We start from the raw sequence: 21335 nt of genomic DNA on the forward strand, positions 1-21335 counted from the left end.
TCTAATATCGAAAAGGTTTAGACGCTTGCTTGCAATATTTGGAATCTGTTTCCCAGATGACTCAACAGGCTAAAATACAGTCTTTATTGAAAAACTCTGATGTACAACGAACGAAGATAGAACAGAATGGAAGTAGGACTGAACTGTACAATGTATTTAAGTCGAACGCGCAAACCTGAAATTACATGGATTAATGAGGGCCACAAACACAGGTCTAATGAGCCCTGTTGTAAAATCGAGGCTCAGACTAAAGGGAGCGGAGGGGGGTGATGTAGGGCGCGTCTGGATCCGAGCGGACCGAGCCTGTCCTAATACCGAGCCATGTGGTACCTCATTTGTGACATTAATCCAATTTGACTGAGCTACATTTGTAACAACCCTCCAGTTCCTTCCATTCAACCACTCTTCTATCCAAGCTATTACTGGATCCCTCACACCTATAATATAAGCCGTTTATGTGACACCTTGTCAAATACTTTCTTAACATCCAGATATACCCAATCTAAATCCTTGCGTTTATCAACAAAACAAACAAACTTTTCAAACAATATCAAAAGACGATTGCTCCTCACTCTGTCTTTGTCCTCGCCAAATGCACGACAGTTTATGGCGAGATCTGTCGTCTCTGACTTGATTAATTTTAAACTACAATAAAATTTTAAAGCAACAATGAAGTAATTGAAGAGGGGTTAGATATGACGAGTGAGTTGTTGTTGTTGTTTTGAATTAAGCACAAAGCTACACAATGGGCTATCTGTGCTCTGCTCACCACGGGTATCGAAACCCGGATTTTAGCGTTGCAAGTCTGCAGACATACCGCTGAGCCACTGGGGGGCGACGAGTGAGTTATTCAGGCTATATGAAACTAAACTGTGTTTATGTGAATATTTTAACAACATAAGCCATTTTATTTAGTAATCGGAGTTGTTTTTTTCCAAAATTTAGCATTGATTTAGTTTATTTGTTCTACCTGTAATTTTTGTGTTTACACTGTGAAAATAAATTGTTTGTTTAAAATTAAGCACAAAGCTACACAATGGGCTATCTGTGCTCTGCTCACCATGGGTATCGAAAACCAATTTTTAGCGTTGGGAATCTGCAAACATGCCTCTGTTCTATCTGTGAGAATATATTAATTGTTTAATACGCTTGAGAAAAACGTATTAATATGAAGTAACATAAAATGAATTTCAGTGGTTTGAATTTCGCGCAAAGGTACACGAGGATTATCTGCGCTAGCCATCCCTAATTTAGCAGTGTAAGACTAGAGGAAAGACGGCTAGTCATCACCTGCCACCGTCAACTCTTGGTCTACTCTTTTACCAACGAATAATGGGATTGACCGTGATGTTATAATGCTCCCACGGTTGAAAAGGCGAGCATGTTTGGTGTGAAAGAAATTAATATATTTCACCTGGTAAAAAAAATCTGGTTTCAAATGTTTCAACAGCTTTCACCTTATAACCCTTATTTTTTAAATTTAGAGGAATACTATAAACTCAGCAATCTAAATAATTAAACTAGCTTTATCTGGCATTCCTAGGCCTGGCATGGCCTAGCGCATTAAGGTGTGCGCTTCGTAATCTGAGGGTCGCGGGTTCGCGCCCCAGTCGCGTCAAACATGCTCGCCCTCCCAGCCGTGGAAGCATTATAATGTGGCGGTCAATCCCACTTTTCGTTGGTAAAAGAGTAGCCCAAGAGTTGGCGGTGGATGGTGATGACTAGCTGCCTTCCCTCTAACCTTACACTGCTAAATTAGGGACGGCTAGCACAGATAGCCCTTGAGTAGCTTTGTGCGAAATTCCAAAACAAACAAACAAACTGGCATTCCTTGTATGTACTGAGAAAAACCATGCCAGGCATTAGACGTAATTAAGGTCAACGACACGATACTTAGGTTTATAAAGGCGTTGGCGAAAGGTGGTAAATACTTTGAAAAATGGGGTGTTTATACAAAAAGTGTTATGTACAGAGGTGTATTATTGTAGTATGAAGATATTTGAGACATATTTTTACATTTAATGACTTTATTGCAAAGAATTGTATTTGACATTTCATGAAGTGCTACTTTTGGTACATTATACACAAGTGTGTTCAAATAATCAGTGTAAATACGCTTCGCACGCGAAGCACAAGCTTACCCCAATTATTTTTATTTCTGCAGTTACTTGGGGCAGGTGTCGTACGTTTGAATAAAACATTTACACGTTACTTTAACAATAGGGTTTATAGATAGTATTTCGATTATTATTATGTTTATTGTATTGCAGTCAGCCTGATGAGCTCTGGTATTGAGCGAAACACGTCGTAGACAATGGGAATGACAAATGGGTATTGTGGTTAAAATACTATTACAAATTCTTTCTCTTGGATAAACCCTAAAGGACAGAATAACGAACGTAGTGTTTTAGAATACAATAATTCCAATATTATTGATTCATAACGAATATAACTGGCACTTGTTAGTTACACTAACAAGTACAACAGTACTTGTTACATTGATACAGTACAACCTTACAAATATGGAGTTTAAGTTGCATTTTAAGAAGGGATAAAGTGTTAAAATGATATAGGCGTAGCCATCCTTTATTTTTGGTCATTCAAAGAAGAGTGATTGTTGTAAGATTTAATAGGAAGTGAAAAATGTATCGATTTTTTTTAAAAAAGGAAAGAAAATATTTTATCACCATCAGTATTGAATTAAGTGTTTATTATGCATTCTGAAACATCATTATGTTAAAAATAAAACCTGTGACTGCTATACCTGTTAAAATAATTAACCTTCAGTTGGTTAGCAAGGTTGTGAGCTATTTGTAAGCAACAATCAACTGACAGCTGATAGTAGATAATTTGCAAGAAATATTTACTTGTCAGTTGATTTATAGTTAAATTGATTGTTTGTTTTTGAATTTTGCGCAAATCTACTCAAAAACTGTATTGCACCATCCTTAATTTAGCAGTGATATACGAAAGAGAAGGGATCTCGTCAACGCCAATTCTTGATCTACTCTTTTACCAACGAAAAGTGGGATTAACCGTCACATTATAACACCTCAATGGTTGAAAGGGCAAGCATGTTTAGTGATGGAATCCGAACTTATGACTCGTAGATTGGAAGCCGAGCGCCCTCACCACCAAGTCATGCAAGTTTCTTGGGTAAATTACAAGCAACTATTAGTTGATCAGCATGTACTTCACAAGCAACTATTAGTTGATCAATTAGTTAAAATACGCTTTGCAATTAACATTTATAAGTTAATCAGCAGACCGCGTAAAAAACAATTAATGAACAGCAAATTTATTATAAAACACATTGCAAACAATAATTATCATCAATTCATTAGTAAACAGCTTATACGTAGCAATCAACTAGCGGTTGATTGGTGAATAATTTGAGCTATAAAACCCTTAGCTTTGTAAACAGATCCGTAATAAATTATTAAGTTGATTCTCCGTTTCCTTTAAAAGCTGCTCTAGTGAGTCAACGGCAAGTCTGAATGCTTTTAACGCTAAAAACCGGGTTTTGATACCCCTGGCGGACACAGCACAGATAGCTCATTGTTAAAGGTGAATTTTACAGAAAAAAAACAAACTTTGCAGTCAAAAGAACTACTCATACTGATTAATTTTGCAGGTTCACATTTTTTTACAAAACATATGTGCTAATAAATGAAACATAGAACTTGGTGCATAAAGAGCCCTTTCTGAGCAGCAATCCGAACGTTTTAGTTTTTACGTTTGTCGCTAGGAAAAGTATTGTGACGTAATAGTTGCTAAACAAACCGTCAACGCCAGCGCATTGAATGTAAATAAACATGGCCAGTGCGTACAGAGAAACAGAGGTGGAGTCTGTTTTGACTTTGTGTTCTGAACAGTGTCGAGTAGCTCCATATCAATTTGAACCTACTCTGAACGAACCTAGAACAGTTACTTTTGACACAGATGTGACAAGTTCTAGTGATGAGGACAGTTCCACGAGCGAGAATAGCGGAACTGTGAGTGATACTGATAGCGCTCAGGCCGGTCACGAGTCGGTCACACCTCCAGTGGAAGAATGGTAAGTCTAAGTCATGACAACAAATATGGTCTGTATTATGTCACGTACAATTTAAGCATCTCGAAACCTGTCTGGTGTTTATAAATTATTAGTATCACCGACTGGGTTTTATTTCTTTATACTTTTCCGACTATGGTAACTAATACTCGGCCCTTCCACAATCATTGTACCGAATATTTATCGAAAAAAGCATCGATAAATTTACATAAAACACCAGCACTGAAAGAAACAAAATGGTCGGCGCGCAACGAAGCGTGTTTGGCAACTATTATGTCATAGTTGTAAAACGTCACGAAAACAGCCGAACGACCGAGAGGAACTTGAATTCGAGGATCCGCATATTTTGTTTCTTTTTTTATTCAAAAAATAAAGTGTTTAAAAATATGGCAACCACACAGGAATTATACCTAACCAAAGTACAGTTTCTAAGGCAATTATTAAATTTGTTGAATATTCACCTTTAACCTTTGCGCTTAATAATAACTAACCAAAAATAATAACAACAAACATTTAAAAGTTTATTATTCACACATCATCAAAAATACATTTATATACATAAACACTTTGATTCTTTTCTCATATTTATCTTTGTTCCATACAAGTCAGGGGAATTTATTATTATTATTACAGGACTATTAAAAATCGCTTTTAAAAATAAATATAGTTTTAATATCACTTTTACAAAGTTTAAAACATTTAGTATCTATTACTCTCAATAATGACTATTTACAGGTGTTCTTGTTTTTAAATTTACATTTGAGCAAACTTGGTTACAAATTGTCGTTTTTATCGAATAATATGAAAAAACAATGGTAAGTTATAATAAGTTGGTATAAGGTAGGATCAGTACAAAATTGTATAAAGTGTTGCTTATAGGTCCTTGAAAAACTTCACAGCTTTAAAATCCTTAAAGGAGCAGTGTCGTACAGAACACGCTAAACCATACTTTCCATCAAAAGTTAAGCCATTTCCTTCTGATGAATCCCACACACATAGCGATAAAACTAAACTTACATAAAAGTGTATATACTGGCACTATCAGCAAGGATACCTCTTTACATAAGTGTGAGGATAACGAGCAATACTAAGTTAATTCATATTGTATGCTTTTAAATTTGTTAGCCGCAAACTCAACCCACAGTCTTAGAACAAATAGAAACATGACATGCGGGCTGGGAGTAGTACCGAGCTGTCCTTATCTATATGGCGTAGGCCTTACCCTTATTTTATTGGGGTTACTAAATGAGATTAAAACGCGTCAGGAAGGCCATCAGAACATGATGGAGGTTTAGTAGTGGGTTTACATGGTTGCTGAACTCAAATATAGCCAAGACTTTTTGTTTCTGATCCTCCTTTGGATCTTAGGAGTGTCTTTGTTGAAATTGTTGTCAAACCCATACTAACAAGCTAGCGGAACTAAACTTGGCACACCAGGTACCCTCGGATTAGTGTAATTATAGAAGTAATTATGGACAGTGGAGGAAACTTGATCGAGGATATATTAGAGTCTCTGTGATTGGGTGGCCTTAGAACATCACAGAGGAAAGTGTTTTACTGATTAATTTTAAATGATTAAATAAACGATTTTTTATATAACATTTGAACAAAACAAACTTGTGAGGAATAAATCACAACTTATATTGGACTTCTGGACACAGAGAATATCAACTTTCACAATCACAACTTACACTGGAGTACACTTCAGAGTATCCTCGTTTAAAAACGTACAAATTCACCAACTACTTTGGAATTGTTCTAATAACCTACCAATCTTCATGGTACAATTTTTTCCCAACTTGATTTTCAAAAAAAATTCATTCTTGTTTTTCTCGTATAAAGTAATGAGTCTGTAATGGTCTTCGTATTTTAAATTTAAGAAAAAGCCTGTACGTTTTATATTTATTTATAAATTGTGTGTGTGTGTTTTTCTTATAGCAAAGCCACATCGGGCTATTTGCTGAGCCCACCGAGGGTAAACAAACCCCAGATTTTAGCGTTGTAAGTCCGTAGACATACCGCTGCACCAGTGAGGGGCTGTTTATAAATTTTCCTTCTGGAAACTTAATGTTTAATTTCTTTTTGTTTCTCATTAAAGAGTCGCTGTTTTTAAAATAAGTTTTGTTTATTTAATTCTGAATTGTTTCTGCAACCCCTCCAGTATTAGTCCACTGCTAGCGGAGTTAATGTAAAATACAATAAAGTGATTAATTTCATTTTTTGTTTATTCAAAAGAAAAATTGTTCTCATAAATGTGTGTTTTTCTTTAACATAACCAATTTATGGTACGAATTAATTATCTTGATTTCTATATTTTTATAAAGTCGTTCAAATTATAGTTTATTCTTAAATTATTTACGTTATGTTCTATGTAAAGTTTAAAGAGATTGTAATGCTTTTTATTGATGGAATAACATTCAATTTTATGTCTGTATACCGTCTGATCACCAGACAAATATCCCTAGTCTTTATCAGATTACATCTACTTGACATCGATGAAAACACGGTAGGCACCCACGAGGAAGCACGTGATTGAACTCTGGTGAACTCGACCATGCACGTGTCTGGTGATCTGGATCAAGGTTAGATTCTCGATTATTATTGCCAGTAATATTGCAGTGGTTGGCCTGCTGAAAAGAAATATAATATTATTACTATCACTGTTTCAACAAGTTATGCTACATCGAAAATTACTAATATACTGTTTTGTATCGATCAACTTAAACAGAGTAAGATAGTAAAGATACATGTTTGTGTTATTACCCTTAGCGTTTCAACAGTTTGTATCGAAAGTCGCTGATAGATAATATTTTATTGTGATTGACAGAAACACTACAAGGTAGTAAATATGCATGACTGTTATCGAAATGTAACAACGGGATTATTTCGTTAGAGTCAGCGATGTTTACAACATATTTTTACAAAAGCTATGAGCATAAATCATTTTGATGATTTTATGCATAATTACAAGAAACATGAATACTTTTTTCTTTCAGCTAATTTGTGTATCAAACAAAAATAGCATTTTAACAATTTCTTAGTACATACTAACTTTACTATCATTTTTATGCTATTTTTAGTGTTTTTATTTCAATTTTGAAATTATATAAAATCGACAAAGAAAACGACGTTGAAAGTCGTTACGCGGAGTCCCCCCCGTTAGTACAGCGGTATGTCTCCGGATTTACAACACTAAAATCAGGGGTTCGATTCCCCTCGGTGGGTTGAGCAGATAGCCCTTTGTGGCTTTGCTATATGAAAAACAAACAAATGTTACGTGGAGTTTCTTTGCTGTTGAGTGGAACGCAACACAAAATCCGGTTTTAGCGTTAGAAGTCCGTTGACTTATCGCTGGAGGGCAGTAAAGTGACGCCGGGTGATGTATTAATTTTTTTTTTTTAATTTCGCGCAAAGCGACACGAGCGATATCTGCGCTAGCCGTCCCTAATTTAGCAGTGTAAGACTAGAGGGAAGGCAGCTAGTCATCACTATCCACAGCCAATCCCACTATGTATGTGTTACAAAATATTACAAATCAAAGTGTTAAAATAATACCAACATCATACAGTATGCATGACAGTCATAACGTTACCCTTCAGTTTGTTTTATAATCTTTTTTAATATCTATTGACGTTGTTTGATTTATGTAACAGGTTTCAGTAACACTTAACCGTAAATTTGAGACAGTTTATTAAGTCGTCTCATTTCTAAAACTGGAGGACTAGCAATATTAAGGAGAAAAGTATGCACGTCTTGAAATTAAATCCAATGCAAACTGTCAAGAAAGTTGTAGAAGTTACTTATGTTTTAGTCGACACTGTCTTATAACCTTCACATTATTTGACTTTCACTTACATTTCTGTTTTCTGTTTCAATTATCCGGCCGACATAGCCAGGTGGGTTAAGGCGTTTGACTCCTAATCTGAGGGTGGCGGATTCGAATCCCGATCGCATCAAATATGCTCTACTTTTCAGTCGTGGGGACGTTTTAATGTGAGGGTCAATCCCACTATTCGTTGGTAAAAGAGTAGCCTAAGAGTTGGCGGTGGGTGGTGATGACTAACTTCCTTCCCTCTAGCCTTACACTGCTAAATTAGGGACGGGTGGTGATGACTAGGTGCCTTCCATCTAGTCTTACACTGCTAAATTATGGACGGCTAGCGCAGATAGCCCTCGTGTAGCTTTGCGCGAAATAAAAAACAAACAAACACCAGTCAGTGTTTATTTTAAGTTAATATTGAGTATCAAAGGTATAGGGTAACTCTGTAAGTTTATGATGCATCAGTGTACTGGTGGTACACATCATGTTAAAAATAAACGTGGGGTCCATGAACGACTTAAGTCCTTGGAAGCTGAAGGGTCTTGAGTGATTTAACATGAAACCAGAAGCTTTTGTTGTTTTTTTTACTTATAGCATATTCAAACGAAATCAATATTTTTACTTCAATATTATTCTAATTCATGCAAAAAATAGTAAAGGCTAAAAAATAAAGAGAAGAGGAAGACCAGTTTGTGTCTTTTTTTGTTGCATTAAACTATCTGCTGAGTCCACCGAGGGGAATTGAACTCCGTGATTTTAGCGTTGTAAATCCATAGATTTGCTGCTGAATCAGCGGAAACAGGAAGACAAGACCTTTTAAATTAAACTTCTATAAATCTTGAAATAAATAATAAAACTTTCTCCTTTACTGGACGTCGTCTAATATGGATTTAAACTCGTTTCAGTTTTACACCTTGTACATAAATTATCAATTAATTTCGAGAAATAATGTACAAACATCACAAAATGTAAATGTATCGTCACGAATGTCGGATTGTAAAAAGTCGTGTACGTGATAAAATTTAATTGTTTAGCAAAAGGTTAAATGAATTACAAAATCTGAATATTTTTCTCCCTTCATTCCGAACACTGTCTTAAAAAGAAACGTTTAATAATTGGGAAAAGATTCCCTATTGGTCAAAATTGTAGAGAGACTAATACCCTAACCAATAACCATTCCGATAAGCACACGCATGACTAATAGTAATATAAAGATAGCTTACCGAATTTCAACAGATCGACTACGGAACTGGAATATGTTTACATATCATTTAAGCAATAGAACAGTATTGGCGAACAGGCACAAAACTATTGATAGTACATAACGCATTTCTTCTGTTTTTGGAATTGGTGTTGTACTTACAGCATTGTGGCCTATTGTCTATTAACATTTGAAATAATGATAAAATAAGCCTTTGAAGGAACAAGTACAATGCGCTATTGGGGATGTAACTTCATCTAGGAACTATCTTTGAGTGAGAGGTATTGGAATAAAAAAAATAATGAAATTACCTTGAAAATTTGTTCTCATAGGGTTTCAACAGGAGCTACGTTAATTAACTCCACTGACAGAATCAGTTTTTTTCTGTCTTGACAACACTTCACGAGAGCTTCTGTTTCTTTCACGTTGAGCTCCGTTTAACACATAAGAATCTCTGTTTGTGTTGTTTCTCTTAACATACACTTTTTAAAATTCCTTAGGCATTCTGTTATATCTGGTGGTCTTAACATATATTAAAATAATCTAACACGTTTTCCCTTACTCCAGCTTTAATTTTCTTAATAGCTGGAATATTATCTATTTTACCTCCAAACAAACGTGATTATCCTGTTTACGTGGAATGTCTGTGTGGGAAGGAGCTGAACCCTGTACTACATTTAATTTTTTTTCGTTTGTATCACCTGTATCAAATATATGTGATGAACAAACAAGAAATGATGGAGAAGACGTTATTTCTTTCGATGTGTTGCTGAATTCAGATAGACGAAATAAACCGTACAACTCAGAAGTCGTTTTTTTATAAAAAAAACTTCCTCTTGTTGATGTTGGTGGTTTTTTTATTCTCTATTTAGAACTTCCTAATAAAACGGTGTTCATTTTGACCTCTCTCAGTAAACTTTTATTCCTCCAAATATCGCGAAGACATAAAGTCTAGAATATTAATTTCTGAGTTTCGGTTGCAGTTTAACCAGTTGCCCATTTCTGTAGTTCATTTTTGTCATTCTTCTGACGTCTTCAGAGTCAGGAAAGTTGGCTACGCGTAACAGTACCTTACTTTCTATATCATGATTTTCAAAAACTTTGTTCTTCTCATTGTCAGGTGATAGATTTTGATAATTAGAAGAATTGATATAATTAGGACCACAGTTGCAAGTAGCTTCATATTTTTCCAAATCACAAACTGTGGTGTCTTGGTTTAAAGCCTGTAATTGACTACACAGACTCATTTTCTCTGACTTTCGTTGCTTTCGGAATTCTTCCTCTACCTTGCTCATCCATTCAATTTCTGCTTCACTTTCTAACCCATGGGTCTGTTCTCTCTGGAAAGCATTCTGAAATGTCAATTTATTTTTCTTCGAATAAATCTGTTTTGCTTCTCTTTGAAGTGTTGAAGTGTCTTGATGCTTTCCATTGTGAGTTGCACCATATCCAGGAAGGTACATAAAACATTCTTTCCCTTTCTGAATAGATGAATGTCTTTGTTGCACATTCTCTTCAACCAAATAGTCAGAGTTTCGTTTTGGCAAATGTCCGTAATCTAACTTCAAAATTTCAACATTTTCGGTTTTATCAATTTCATACGGTACACTACGATTGAATTGCCAATTTGAATCAACATTGTTACAACTCTCAGTAGTTGGTAGTTTTTCTCGAAATCCAAGACATTTTTTTAAGTTACGGAGACTATTCAGTTGCTGTTGACTTTTCTTGATGCTCTTTTTATGTCTTTCAAAGTTTTTATCAGGCAGTAGTTCTTGTGAGCCACTCTGTGATGCATTTATTCGGTTAAAAACGTTATAATCTGTATGTAGGTTATACATAAAATTTTGATCTGGTTGAGTCAACTTGGCAGAATTTGAAACACTTTTAAATTCTTTTCCTTCGTTTTTTCTTTCTGACTCATCCAAATCTTTTATAAGAGTCATCTGCAATGGACGAAGTTGCCTGTTAGAAGTAATATTTTCTTGTGCTTCTTCTGAAAATAAATCCAGATTCTGGAGATTTCCTCGTTGTTTAATATCAGAAAACATATCCTCAATAGTCTCATTCAGTAATGCTGGGTTCCCGACATCAGGAGAAATTCCAGAATCTCCACAACGATCTTTACCAATTCTAGGTGGAGCAACAAGCCTGTTGGTTCGGTGTAATTTTATCTCAGATATCTCCTCCTCTTCTTCAGTGTTTTCTTCTGACTGATAACAATCAGAGAACAAGGATTTCCAGACCTCAGTTGGAGAAAACCGTGGCGGCTGAAGTCGTCTTCGTGGTAAAATGGGTTTAATTTTCACTTTGATCTCTGTGTCTTCCTCACCAGACAAACTAGATTCAGAAGGGACTCTTGGGGCACAGAAAGATAAATTCGGTTGATCTTTATACAGTTTCTCCACGTGTTGATTATTCAACCTACCTGTATCTGCAGAACTGTAAATTTCTCTGGCATATCTTAGCGGAGCCTTGTTTAGTTTAGTGTTATTTTCTTTAACATGTACTAAAGATTTATCTCGATTATTTAAATTTCCAAGTTTACAAGCGATGTCTGAAGTTTGATAATCAAACTCAGATTGATTAACACAGGGTAAAGGAGTTAAAAGTCTATTGTTTTTAGTACTCATTAGAGCATATGATTTGTTTGGTATTTCTGTCTCCATATGCTCATCTGACCCTTTACACATATGGTTATTTTTCCCTATGATACAATGATCAAAGCTATTTTCATTATTTTTGAAACATTTGTTACTTTTGATGCCTGAAAAGGCTTTCGGATTTCTTGTAAACTGGTTCTTTTCTTGGTGAATATCTTCGTCTTGGGATTTCACACATAACTGTTTACTAAAACCCTCATATTTTGTGTGTTCTTGTATTGGACTTGTTCTGACATACGAGGATGTTTCTACAGCCGATTCTCCTATATTTTTATCACAAAGATTTCTCTTATTAAGATCATATAATGTCCCTTTAGATTTACTTTTGCTGTCTTCATTGAAACTTTTTCTTGTTAGAGATTCCATTTTCGTTTCTTGAGAACAATATCCATTATCATCGCCTTTTTCAACTTGAAGCTCGTCAGATTCTGTACTATAATCTGGAGCAGGAATGATTGGAGTTTTGGGGAAACCAAATATTCCTTTCACTTTATCTTCCTTTTTCATATTTCGCCATTTTGAAAAGAGTGACCTCTTATATTTATTGAATTGTTGAGTATCCTCTCCAGTATTTAGGTGACGCACGTTGTGAAAATCTCGGGGAAGACTACTTGAATGTGACCATCCGAATTCCTGCGTTTTTTTTCTGGACTTAATCTTCGATTCGCTAGGGCTCAAAGCAACCAGACTCTTAGTATTGTAGATACTATCAGTTGCATCCTTTTCTGCCTGCAAAAGTCCGTCCCAGTTCAAAACACTGTGAACAATGTCTGGATCACTGTACGCTTTCTTTGATCCGAAGAAGCCTCGTTCAACAGATGAACCACGGAAGTATGTTTCTTCTGACTTCAAACGTTTCTGAAGAAGTTTTGAAAGTTCTGGGTTAATATCATTGTTTTGTTGTTTCATGAACAACTGCGCTTTCTTGCCAGTAATAGTGCCTTCGTTTTGGAGGAACATGCCATTTTCCGTGACCCGTAATACACGACCACTTGGAAGTTGTGGAAGAACCCGGATCTTTGGCATCTGTTGAAGATGACCATCATCTCTTTGGAACGGAGAAGATGCAGAAGACTGAATTCTCGCTAACTTCTCAGAACGGGAGTTTGAATTACCCATTCTTTAGTGAGTTTCTGCAATGACTTCTGAAAGAAGAAAACAAACAAAATTATGAGACAAATTTGACAGATCAGTTTCGTAATTAGTTATTACGGATTTAGCTGTTGTGTTTGTTTTTTTTTAAATAAGGAATTACCTATTACAGTAAGACTACGAAAGGAACTATATATTTTCAAATATTTTTCACCCTGATCCTTATTCGGGAATGTATCTACTTTTTTTAAAGTTTTGTTCATTGATCAATTGTTTATTTGTTTGGAATTATGCATAAAGCTACACAATACGCTATCTGTACTCTGCCCACTGCGAGTATCAAAACCCGGTTTCTATCGGTTTGAGTCCGCAGACATACCACTGTGCCACTGGGGGTTCATTGGTCAAAGAACTAACTAGTTTCTTAAAATTTCAGTTTTTTTGTTCTTTCGTTGAAGTATTAACCATTTTCTTGATCAAAGAGGGCCGAGCGTGTTCTAGTGATTAATATGCCAGGACTGTAAGTTCTAGAATTCATATTTTTCAACTTGTTTCTACATAAACACGCTTCGGGCTTTGGGTTTATGGGTACGTGATAAGAGTGACGGTCAAATCCTACTATTTAGTAAGACAAGAGTAGCCGATAAGTCAATACTGGTTACTTCATCCAATCTATCTGTTCAAAATTAGGAATGCTTCTCAGCAGATAACCACAGACAAATTATTTCTGTAAACTAAACCTCTAAGTTTTTTTTCATTATTGTTAAGTAAAATAGTTCCAAGTATATAAATCGATTTCCAGAAATAATTTGTCTTTAATCTGTTACATTAAAAATATTCAAGTAAACATGTTTACACACACATTTAAAAGAACTGCACACTTACAAACGGAGAAACTCAGACCTTTCGTGTGTTTTGTTTTTCATTAACACAAATTATAATACTTGCACATGATTTTTGGCGACGTTCAACTTTAAAGACCAACACCATTTCATCTAGCATTTGCAAGCTGTAAAATAGAGCAAATACATCAAGTATTTTCAGTAGGAACTGGATACAAAAATCTTCCCACTAACACTGCATGTTTGTATTCTTTTGCAGCCTGATATATTCAGTTTTCCCTTTCACTGTAACAGCCTTGAAAACATATTTCATCACAAAGCTGCACAATGAGTTATCTGTCTTCTATCCATGGCAGGAAACTCAACTGCAGCTCCTAGCACTTTAAGTCCGTAAACTTATCGCTGAACTGCTGGGTTAAGATTTAGTCTTCACTTTTAATCGAATAATTACCTAAAATTATTAATTAATACTTGCTAGTTCCTAGTACATTACAGAATAATCTGATTATTTTTGTTATTTTACAAAGTAGAGATAAAATAACACTCGAATAATATTTTAGATTTAACGAGAATGTGAGTGAATAAAACTTCAATGATGTGTGTAACCTGTCGACTTTGAAATTAACGTTTCAAACAAAGTTGTTTGGTATGAATTTCGCCCAAAGATACTATATAGCGATAGACTAAAGGGAAGACAGCTCTTGGGCTACGCTTTTACCAATAGGTCCCGCATGGCCAGGTAATTAGGGGGCATGACTCGCAGTCTGAGGGTCGCGGGTTCAACTCCCGGTCGCACTAAACATGCTCGCCCTTTTAGCCGTGGAGGCGTTATAATGTGACGGTAAATTCCACTATTCGTTGGTAAAATAGTAGCCCAAGAGTTGACGGTGGGTGGTGATGACTAGCTGCCTTCCCTCTAGTCTTACACTGCTAAATTAGGGACGGCTAGGACAGATAGCCCTTGAGTAGCTTTGTGCGAAATTCAAAAAACAAACAAACAAACTTATGTTCATCATAGTTAGAAAGAGACTGAAGAAACTAAACAAACAGGTTTCGGTACACAGGTGTAGTGCAATCGAACGTATCATCAGCACAAGTAAAACCAGAAAAACCGGTGTTGGATAAAACTGGAGCAGACTCACATACGCAGGTGCCTCATCTATATAACATGTTTGAATATATAAAAACTGTGGAATTTTCACACTGAGGACGAAAGAAAAATGAAATGAGATCAAGCTCAAGTGTTTTAAGACATTTGGTTTGGTCTGTTTTGAATTTCGTGAAAAGCTATCCCAGAACTATCGGCCCTTAAATTAACTATGATAGACAAGGAAATGCAGTTGGTTAACACCACCCACCGCTAACTCTTGAGTTACTCTTTTTCCAAAGAATAGTGGGATTAACTGTCATATTATAATGCCCTCATGGCGAAAAGGGTGAGCATATTCGATGACGGCGGTTCGAACCCTCGACCCACAGAATACAAGTCGAGCATCCTGTTAGGCTATGTGAGGTTTCGTTTTAAAAAGGCCCGGCATGGCCAGGTGGTTAAGGCAATCGACTCAGTCATCTCATGACTGATTGTTTTAAAACGATTTTGGTTTGTTTTGAGTTTCGCGCAAAGTTATTCGAGGGCTATCTGCGCTAGCCGTCCCTAACTTAGCAATGTAAAACAAGAGAGAAGGCATCACCCCCTACCACTAAATCTTGGGCTACCTTTTACCAACAAATAGTAGGATTATAAAGCCCCCACGACAGAAACGGCGAGCATGTTTGATGTGAGGAGGATGTGACCCCGTGACCCTCAGATTACGAGTCCAGCGCCCTAACCACCTGGTTATGTTGGGCCTATGTGAACTGTATTACTAGAAATACGGTTTCTATAAACAGACAGTGCCGGTGGCGATGGGTGGTAATAATTAGCTTCCTTCCCTCTAGCCTTCCACCGGTAAATTAGGGACGGCTCGCGTAGATAGCTCTTATATAACTTTTCACAAAATTCAAATTAAACAAACTTGAGCTTTCCTCCTTGCTATCAACAAAAGATAAATTTCTTGTTTGTAAATCAACATATGTCGCACAGATTTTCTAATCATGCACGATGAAATTCTATGAGGCAAGCCTAACCTCATATAATTTTGAATTACCAACAAATTATGTTGTATATAGAAACTAAGGGTACTTCTGCTGAAACTTTATGGCCGCTTGTTATCTGCGTCAATACATTTTCATGTTCCATTTCTGGACGCAATTACCAAAGTTTCTTTACTAGATCAGACTGAACAATGCAAGGGCTTCCCATCAATAAACTCACAAATTCATGGACCGGTTTCTTTAAATATCGACTCGTAATCTAAGGGTCGCGGGTTCGAATCCCCGTCGCACTAAACATGCCGTGGGGGCGTTATAATGTTACGATCAATCCCATTATTCGTTGGTAAAAGAGTATCCCAAGAGATAGCGGTGGGTGGTAATGAGTAGCTGCCTTCCCTCTAATAAGTCTAATCTTACACTGCTAAGTTAGGGACGGCTAGCGCGGATAGCCCTCGAGTAGCTTTGCGCGAAATTCAAAATACAAATACAAATCTATCGGTTGAAGTGTAGCATCTGTATAAGTTAAATAGAAAAGTTTGTCTAAGGTTTCACCCTTTTTTTTTTATCTAATTCTAAACTTCGCTTCAGAAAGTCCCTTCTGAGACGACTCTGAATTTGTTTGCTAAGGTTGCTAACAAAGTATGATAGTTATTATAAGTCCCTGTTGGAAGATTCCTTAACGTTGGTGAAGCCAATCCTTTTAAATATGCAGCAAAAAAAAACGAATGAAGTTTTATTCACCGCTCCTAATATTCATCTTATAGAATTTATTCAGTCACAATCTGTCGATTAGGCTGTGTTATTGAACTGGCTTGCTAAATTCAGTACTAGCTGGAGTATTCTATGAAGGTCGACAGTTCACAGGTGGTGAAACTGATGGCAGTTGTAGACCAGATGAACTATACTTTTTTATATTACACAGCTAATAATATTTTAGTTTGAAAACGTTTGTAATAAATGGACGCAATGGCTGGTATGATGTTTGTTTGCCAATTCAGTTTTCAGATATTTTATTCTGAGGATGATGTATCTCTGTAGGTTTCCTATGGCTTCTTCGGTCTCGTTATTAAAATCTTTCTGTACTCCTTCAGTCTTGTTGTGATCATTTTATGATTCTTTAGCATTTTTATGGTCCATCTGTACCCTTCCTGTGGCTTGTTTTAAATTTTAATGTGTTCATTCCTGTATTTCCTTCCGTCAAATCAAACTGGTTGTGTAAGTCTTATATCACATTCTCGTAATTTATTCTATCAAATTTATGTCACTTTCCGGTGTTTTATCACTTCCATTAAGTTTTAAATCTCTCTTCGATCATGTGTTATCATTCTGAGTGTCTTGTTTTATTTTATGTTTGCCAAACTAATCCTACTCCTGACACAAGTGTTCATATAGTTTCTATTGTTAGACTAGTTTTTTTATTGAATTATCTGGTAAAAGGAAAATGGGAGAGTCTAGTCCATTTAATGATAATAAAAAATCTGTTTTTCTCACTAAACTTTAAATCTTAAAAATTAGCTCAACTGATATTCACTGATAAGCCTAAGTTCGCAGTTGATGCTTACACAAAAATGTAGCGTGTTTTTTATTCTTGTGTTTTACAAAATGTGTGTAATGTCTTTTTAACACTTTGCCGAAAACAACAACAACAATGAATATTCCAAACTTGAACTAATAACTGACTGTTTAACAAACTAACCAAACAATAACTCTTCTTCAGATTCAATGTAACTTATTAATAAACTCAAAAGTCGATAATTTTCTGTTGCTAGTCTAACTTGTGTTTTTTAACTATAATTTTAAAACTTTGAAGAAAATTCACCACGTGGTTTCAAACTTCAGTCCGGCAAAAAAACAAGACAAACTGCTAAATGAAAATCATAGCCTTCACTTGTATGATATCTATAAATTATCACAAAGAAATTCTGTTGATTATTTTTGTTTATCATTATCTCATAAACCATTTAAATATGGTTACCTCCTTCTTATAAGCTGAAAGGTTATCATGTGATGTCTGTTCAAAGTACAGTCGTTTTACTGCTTTTACTTAATTTGCACAAATGATGGTCCGGCATGGCCAGGTTGGTTAAGGCGTTCGACTCGTAATCTGAGGGTCGCGAGTTCGAATCCCGATCGCACCAAACATGCTCACTGTTTCAGCCGTGGGAGCGTTATAATGTGACGGTCAATCCCACTATTCGTTGATAAAAGAGTAGCCCAAGAGTTGGCGGTGGATGGTGATGACTAGCTGCCTTCCCTCTAGTCTTAAACTGCTAAATTAGGGACGGCTAGCGCAGATAGCCCTCAAGTGGCTTTGCGAGAAACTCAAAACAAACAAACCCCAGTGATATCACTTCACGCATTCTCAATTTCGCCTCACGTTTAACAAACAAATTATTTAGTTAAATGTTTAGAACAGAAACAGTAGGTCATAAAAACTAAAATGTAAACACTATACAAGAGTTCACTGACCAAAATACAATAGTACAAGTCAACTTATATTTATTTAAGCACATATTTCAGCTATAAGAACGTAAATTATATATAATTTTCTTTAAGATTGTTACTGACTAGAGTAGGCTGTGTTTACTCTAATTGTGTATTAATCATTCTGTTTGTTTGTTTTTGGAATTTCGCACAAAGCTACTCGAAGGCTATCTCTGCTAGCCGTCCCTAATTTAGCAGTGTAAGACTAGAGGGAAGGCAGCTAGTCATCACCACCCACCGCCAACTCTTGGGCTACTCTTTTACCAACGAATAGTGGGATTGACTGTAACATTATAACGCCCCCACGGCTGAAAGGGCGAGCATGTTTGGCGCGACCGGATGCGAACCCGCAACCCTCAGATTACCAGTCGCACGCCTCAACACGCTTGGCCATGCCGGGCCTATTAATCATTCTATTGATAAGTTTCTTTTACCAAAACGAGATCTCCTTAACTTATTTTAGATGCACCAGAACAAACACCTGAAGTATAGTATTTGTAATGTCTAGTCCAGATACTATAATATTAATTCAAATATTGCTTTAATAGTTGCGATAGAAGTACAATATTAACATTCAACATAAACATTTATTTACGCGTAAAACTTACACTATAAGATATCTGCATTGTGTCCACTGCGAGGAATCGAATCCAGAATTTAGTAATGTAAATCTTCAAACTTACTGCTGACAATGCAGAGTACAGAAATAAACATTAAACTGAAAAACATGATCCCTCATATAAAGGTGTACTTATGGGGATTGAAATAAATGTCATATAATAAAATGAAATTTCTTTCTTGTATTTATTATTGTTTTCCCTCCGTATTTCTGTTTTAGTATCTCGAATATTAAATACTTTATTATATTGTGTTTCTAGGCCTACTATATTAAGTCAGCGTATATTTCCCTTTGATTTCAAGGTGAAACTATACTCAGAACTATTAAAATGGTGAAGTATATTGTTTGCTGTTATTTTGGTTCAAGCAACGATTTAGGAGGTTGTAAATATCTGTGTAACCCTGACAACCTACAATCATACACACAGTGATATGCAGGGTGGCTGAAGGGCTCGAACCTCTGCTCTTATGCCCCCCTTAAAAAAAACACTTTTTCAGTCATAAAAATTTGCCAACAGTTACTAAACAATTATGCATGATTCCACACCTTCTCTGCTGCAAGTTATTAACTAAAAAAAACAGCTTTTATGAATGGAACACAGAAACATGTAGGTCTTGACAGAAAAAGAAGTGACATGTGATGTGTTATTAACTGTTAGTACACACAAATTCACTGTTTTGACTTGTATAACATACTTGATTTTAGAATTTTAAGCTGCCATCTAGTAACAAATTATCTAGTTAAATGTTTATAACAGTAACATTTTATCACTGAGACTAAAACGAAAGCATTTCCTGAACTGATTGGTTAGAGGAAAAGAAGTTGGTTGATAATATTCATCGCTAACTCTTGAGTTGACCCTTATTTGACCTAACAGTGGGGTTTGTCAGCCGCTCTTATAAAGCACCCACGATTCCAAAATGCGGATCTCGTGTTTTTGTGATTACAGGCTACAAATTATAAACCACTGATATCACAATCCGGACATCGTAACCATTAGGCCACACGGGTACTTACATTCTTTTCATGGTTGTGAAACGTTAAATTGGTAAATATTCTCAGGTTTGTAGATGCTATTTTTATATTAAAAAGTCACATTTCGTAATATTATGGTACTTTGTGTAGCAAGTACGTAAGAAAAACACAACCTCGAATCACCGGTTTACAATCCTGCAAGTTAAACAAATACTAGAAATAACAGCATTTGTACCACACAGAAACTCGACAACAACAACACGTTAAGAACAATACATTTACTTTATAATACACCTAAGCCTTATTATACAAGATCTTAGAATAAGATATTTCGAATAAAATCTTCAAAGAAAGGTGGTTCTAGTTAGTGAGTTTTAGGAAGTTAATAGTTTAAGAAATATTCACAATAATAACTAAATATTGGTTGACGTAATAACTTTTCCGTTTCGAATTTTCTCATGTATACACCATAATCACCATAATAAAAGTTAGATATTTTACAAGCCTGGAATCTTCTGGAAGAAGTTTAAAAGCTATTAAAATACATTAAACAAACAATGTACATATAGATATAACACAAACTTACCTTCTTATTTGTTGAAAATATCTCTGCTGTAGCTACCGAAAGAATGGTACCAAGCACGCATGGTTTCCTGGTATTTTTATTCAGCTAACACCACCAGTAAATTAGGCCTACTGAACAGATAAATCGTCACCAGCCTTAGCAAAAGCAAATCATTCTGCAAATATTCGTTGACTTGCTATTTCTAACCCTAACCTTAACCAGACTTAGCATAGTAATCGTACAGAAGCATAGAAAGTGCGGAACGTGCCTGTTCCTTGTCCCTCCATTATCCACATTGCAACGGTGGTTACCTTTCTCTACGCATAATTTTCGACTCGTCGCGGAGGAGTCTCTCTGAGTAGAGGCCCGCCTTCTGATCACTCACATTCTCACTGGGGCTTGAACTGCTAGTTTTCTCGACAGAAAACCCTCCAGGCAATTTCCTACACCTTGCTCAACTGGGCAGAGATAATGTTTTAACTTAATAAAAAGATCTCGAAGTGTCAGTACCAAAACAGTTTGTTTAGCTTGTGTCCTTCTGAAGACACTGTCTGATGTTTGGTTTGTATCATTTTGAAGACACTGTCTGATGTTTGGTTTGTATCATTTTGAAGACACTGTCTGGTGTTTGTTTCGTATCATTCTGAAGACACTGTCCGGTGTCTGGTTTGTATCATTCTGAAGACACTGTCTGGTGATTGGCTTATATCGGCCCGGCATGGCCAAGCGTGTTAAGGCGTGCGACCCGGTTTGCATCCCGGTTGCGCCAAACATGCTCGCCCTTTCAGCCGTGGGGGCGTTATAATGTGACGGTCAATCCCACTATTCGTTGGTAAAAGAGAAACCCAAGAGTTGGCGGTGGGTGGTGATGACTAGCTGCCTTCCCTCTAGTCTTACACTCCTAAATTAGGGATGGCTAGCACAGA

General features: G+C 36.1%; 1 protein-coding gene across 2 annotated transcripts; it reads right to left on the minus strand.

The window, feature by feature from the left end:
• Positions 1-6450: 6450 nt before the first annotated feature.
• On the minus strand, positions 6451-21021 carry LOC143223454 (uncharacterized). 2 transcript variants are annotated; one of them, XM_076451459.1, is made up of 3 exons: positions 20431-21021; positions 9387-12883; positions 6451-6681 (listed from the first exon to the last, which is right to left on the minus strand). In XM_076451459.1, exon 2 carries the CDS (start codon positions 12855-12857, stop codon positions 10035-10037), a length of 2823 nt encoding a protein of 940 aa, XP_076307574.1. In that variant the 5' UTR covers positions 12858-12883; positions 20431-21021; the 3' UTR covers positions 6451-6681; positions 9387-10034. The 2 variants fall into 2 exon arrangements, with proteins under 2 accessions (XP_076307574.1, XP_076307572.1); XM_076451457.1 differs by having other exon boundaries at positions 6451-6684.
• Positions 21022-21335: the final 314 nt, after the last annotated feature.

This window comes from Tachypleus tridentatus, chromosome 8 (assembly GCF_004210375.1).
Source record: "Tachypleus tridentatus isolate NWPU-2018 chromosome 8, ASM421037v1, whole genome shotgun sequence".
NCBI classification, from domain to species: Eukaryota; Metazoa; Arthropoda; class Merostomata; order Xiphosura; family Limulidae; genus Tachypleus; species Tachypleus tridentatus.

What these genes read in the sequence shown, in the direction of transcription:
- LOC143223454 (XM_076451459.1), bottom strand. Translation starts at nt 12,857, where the DNA reads ATGGGTAATTCAAACTCCCGTTCTGAGAAGTTAGCGAGAATTCAGTCT.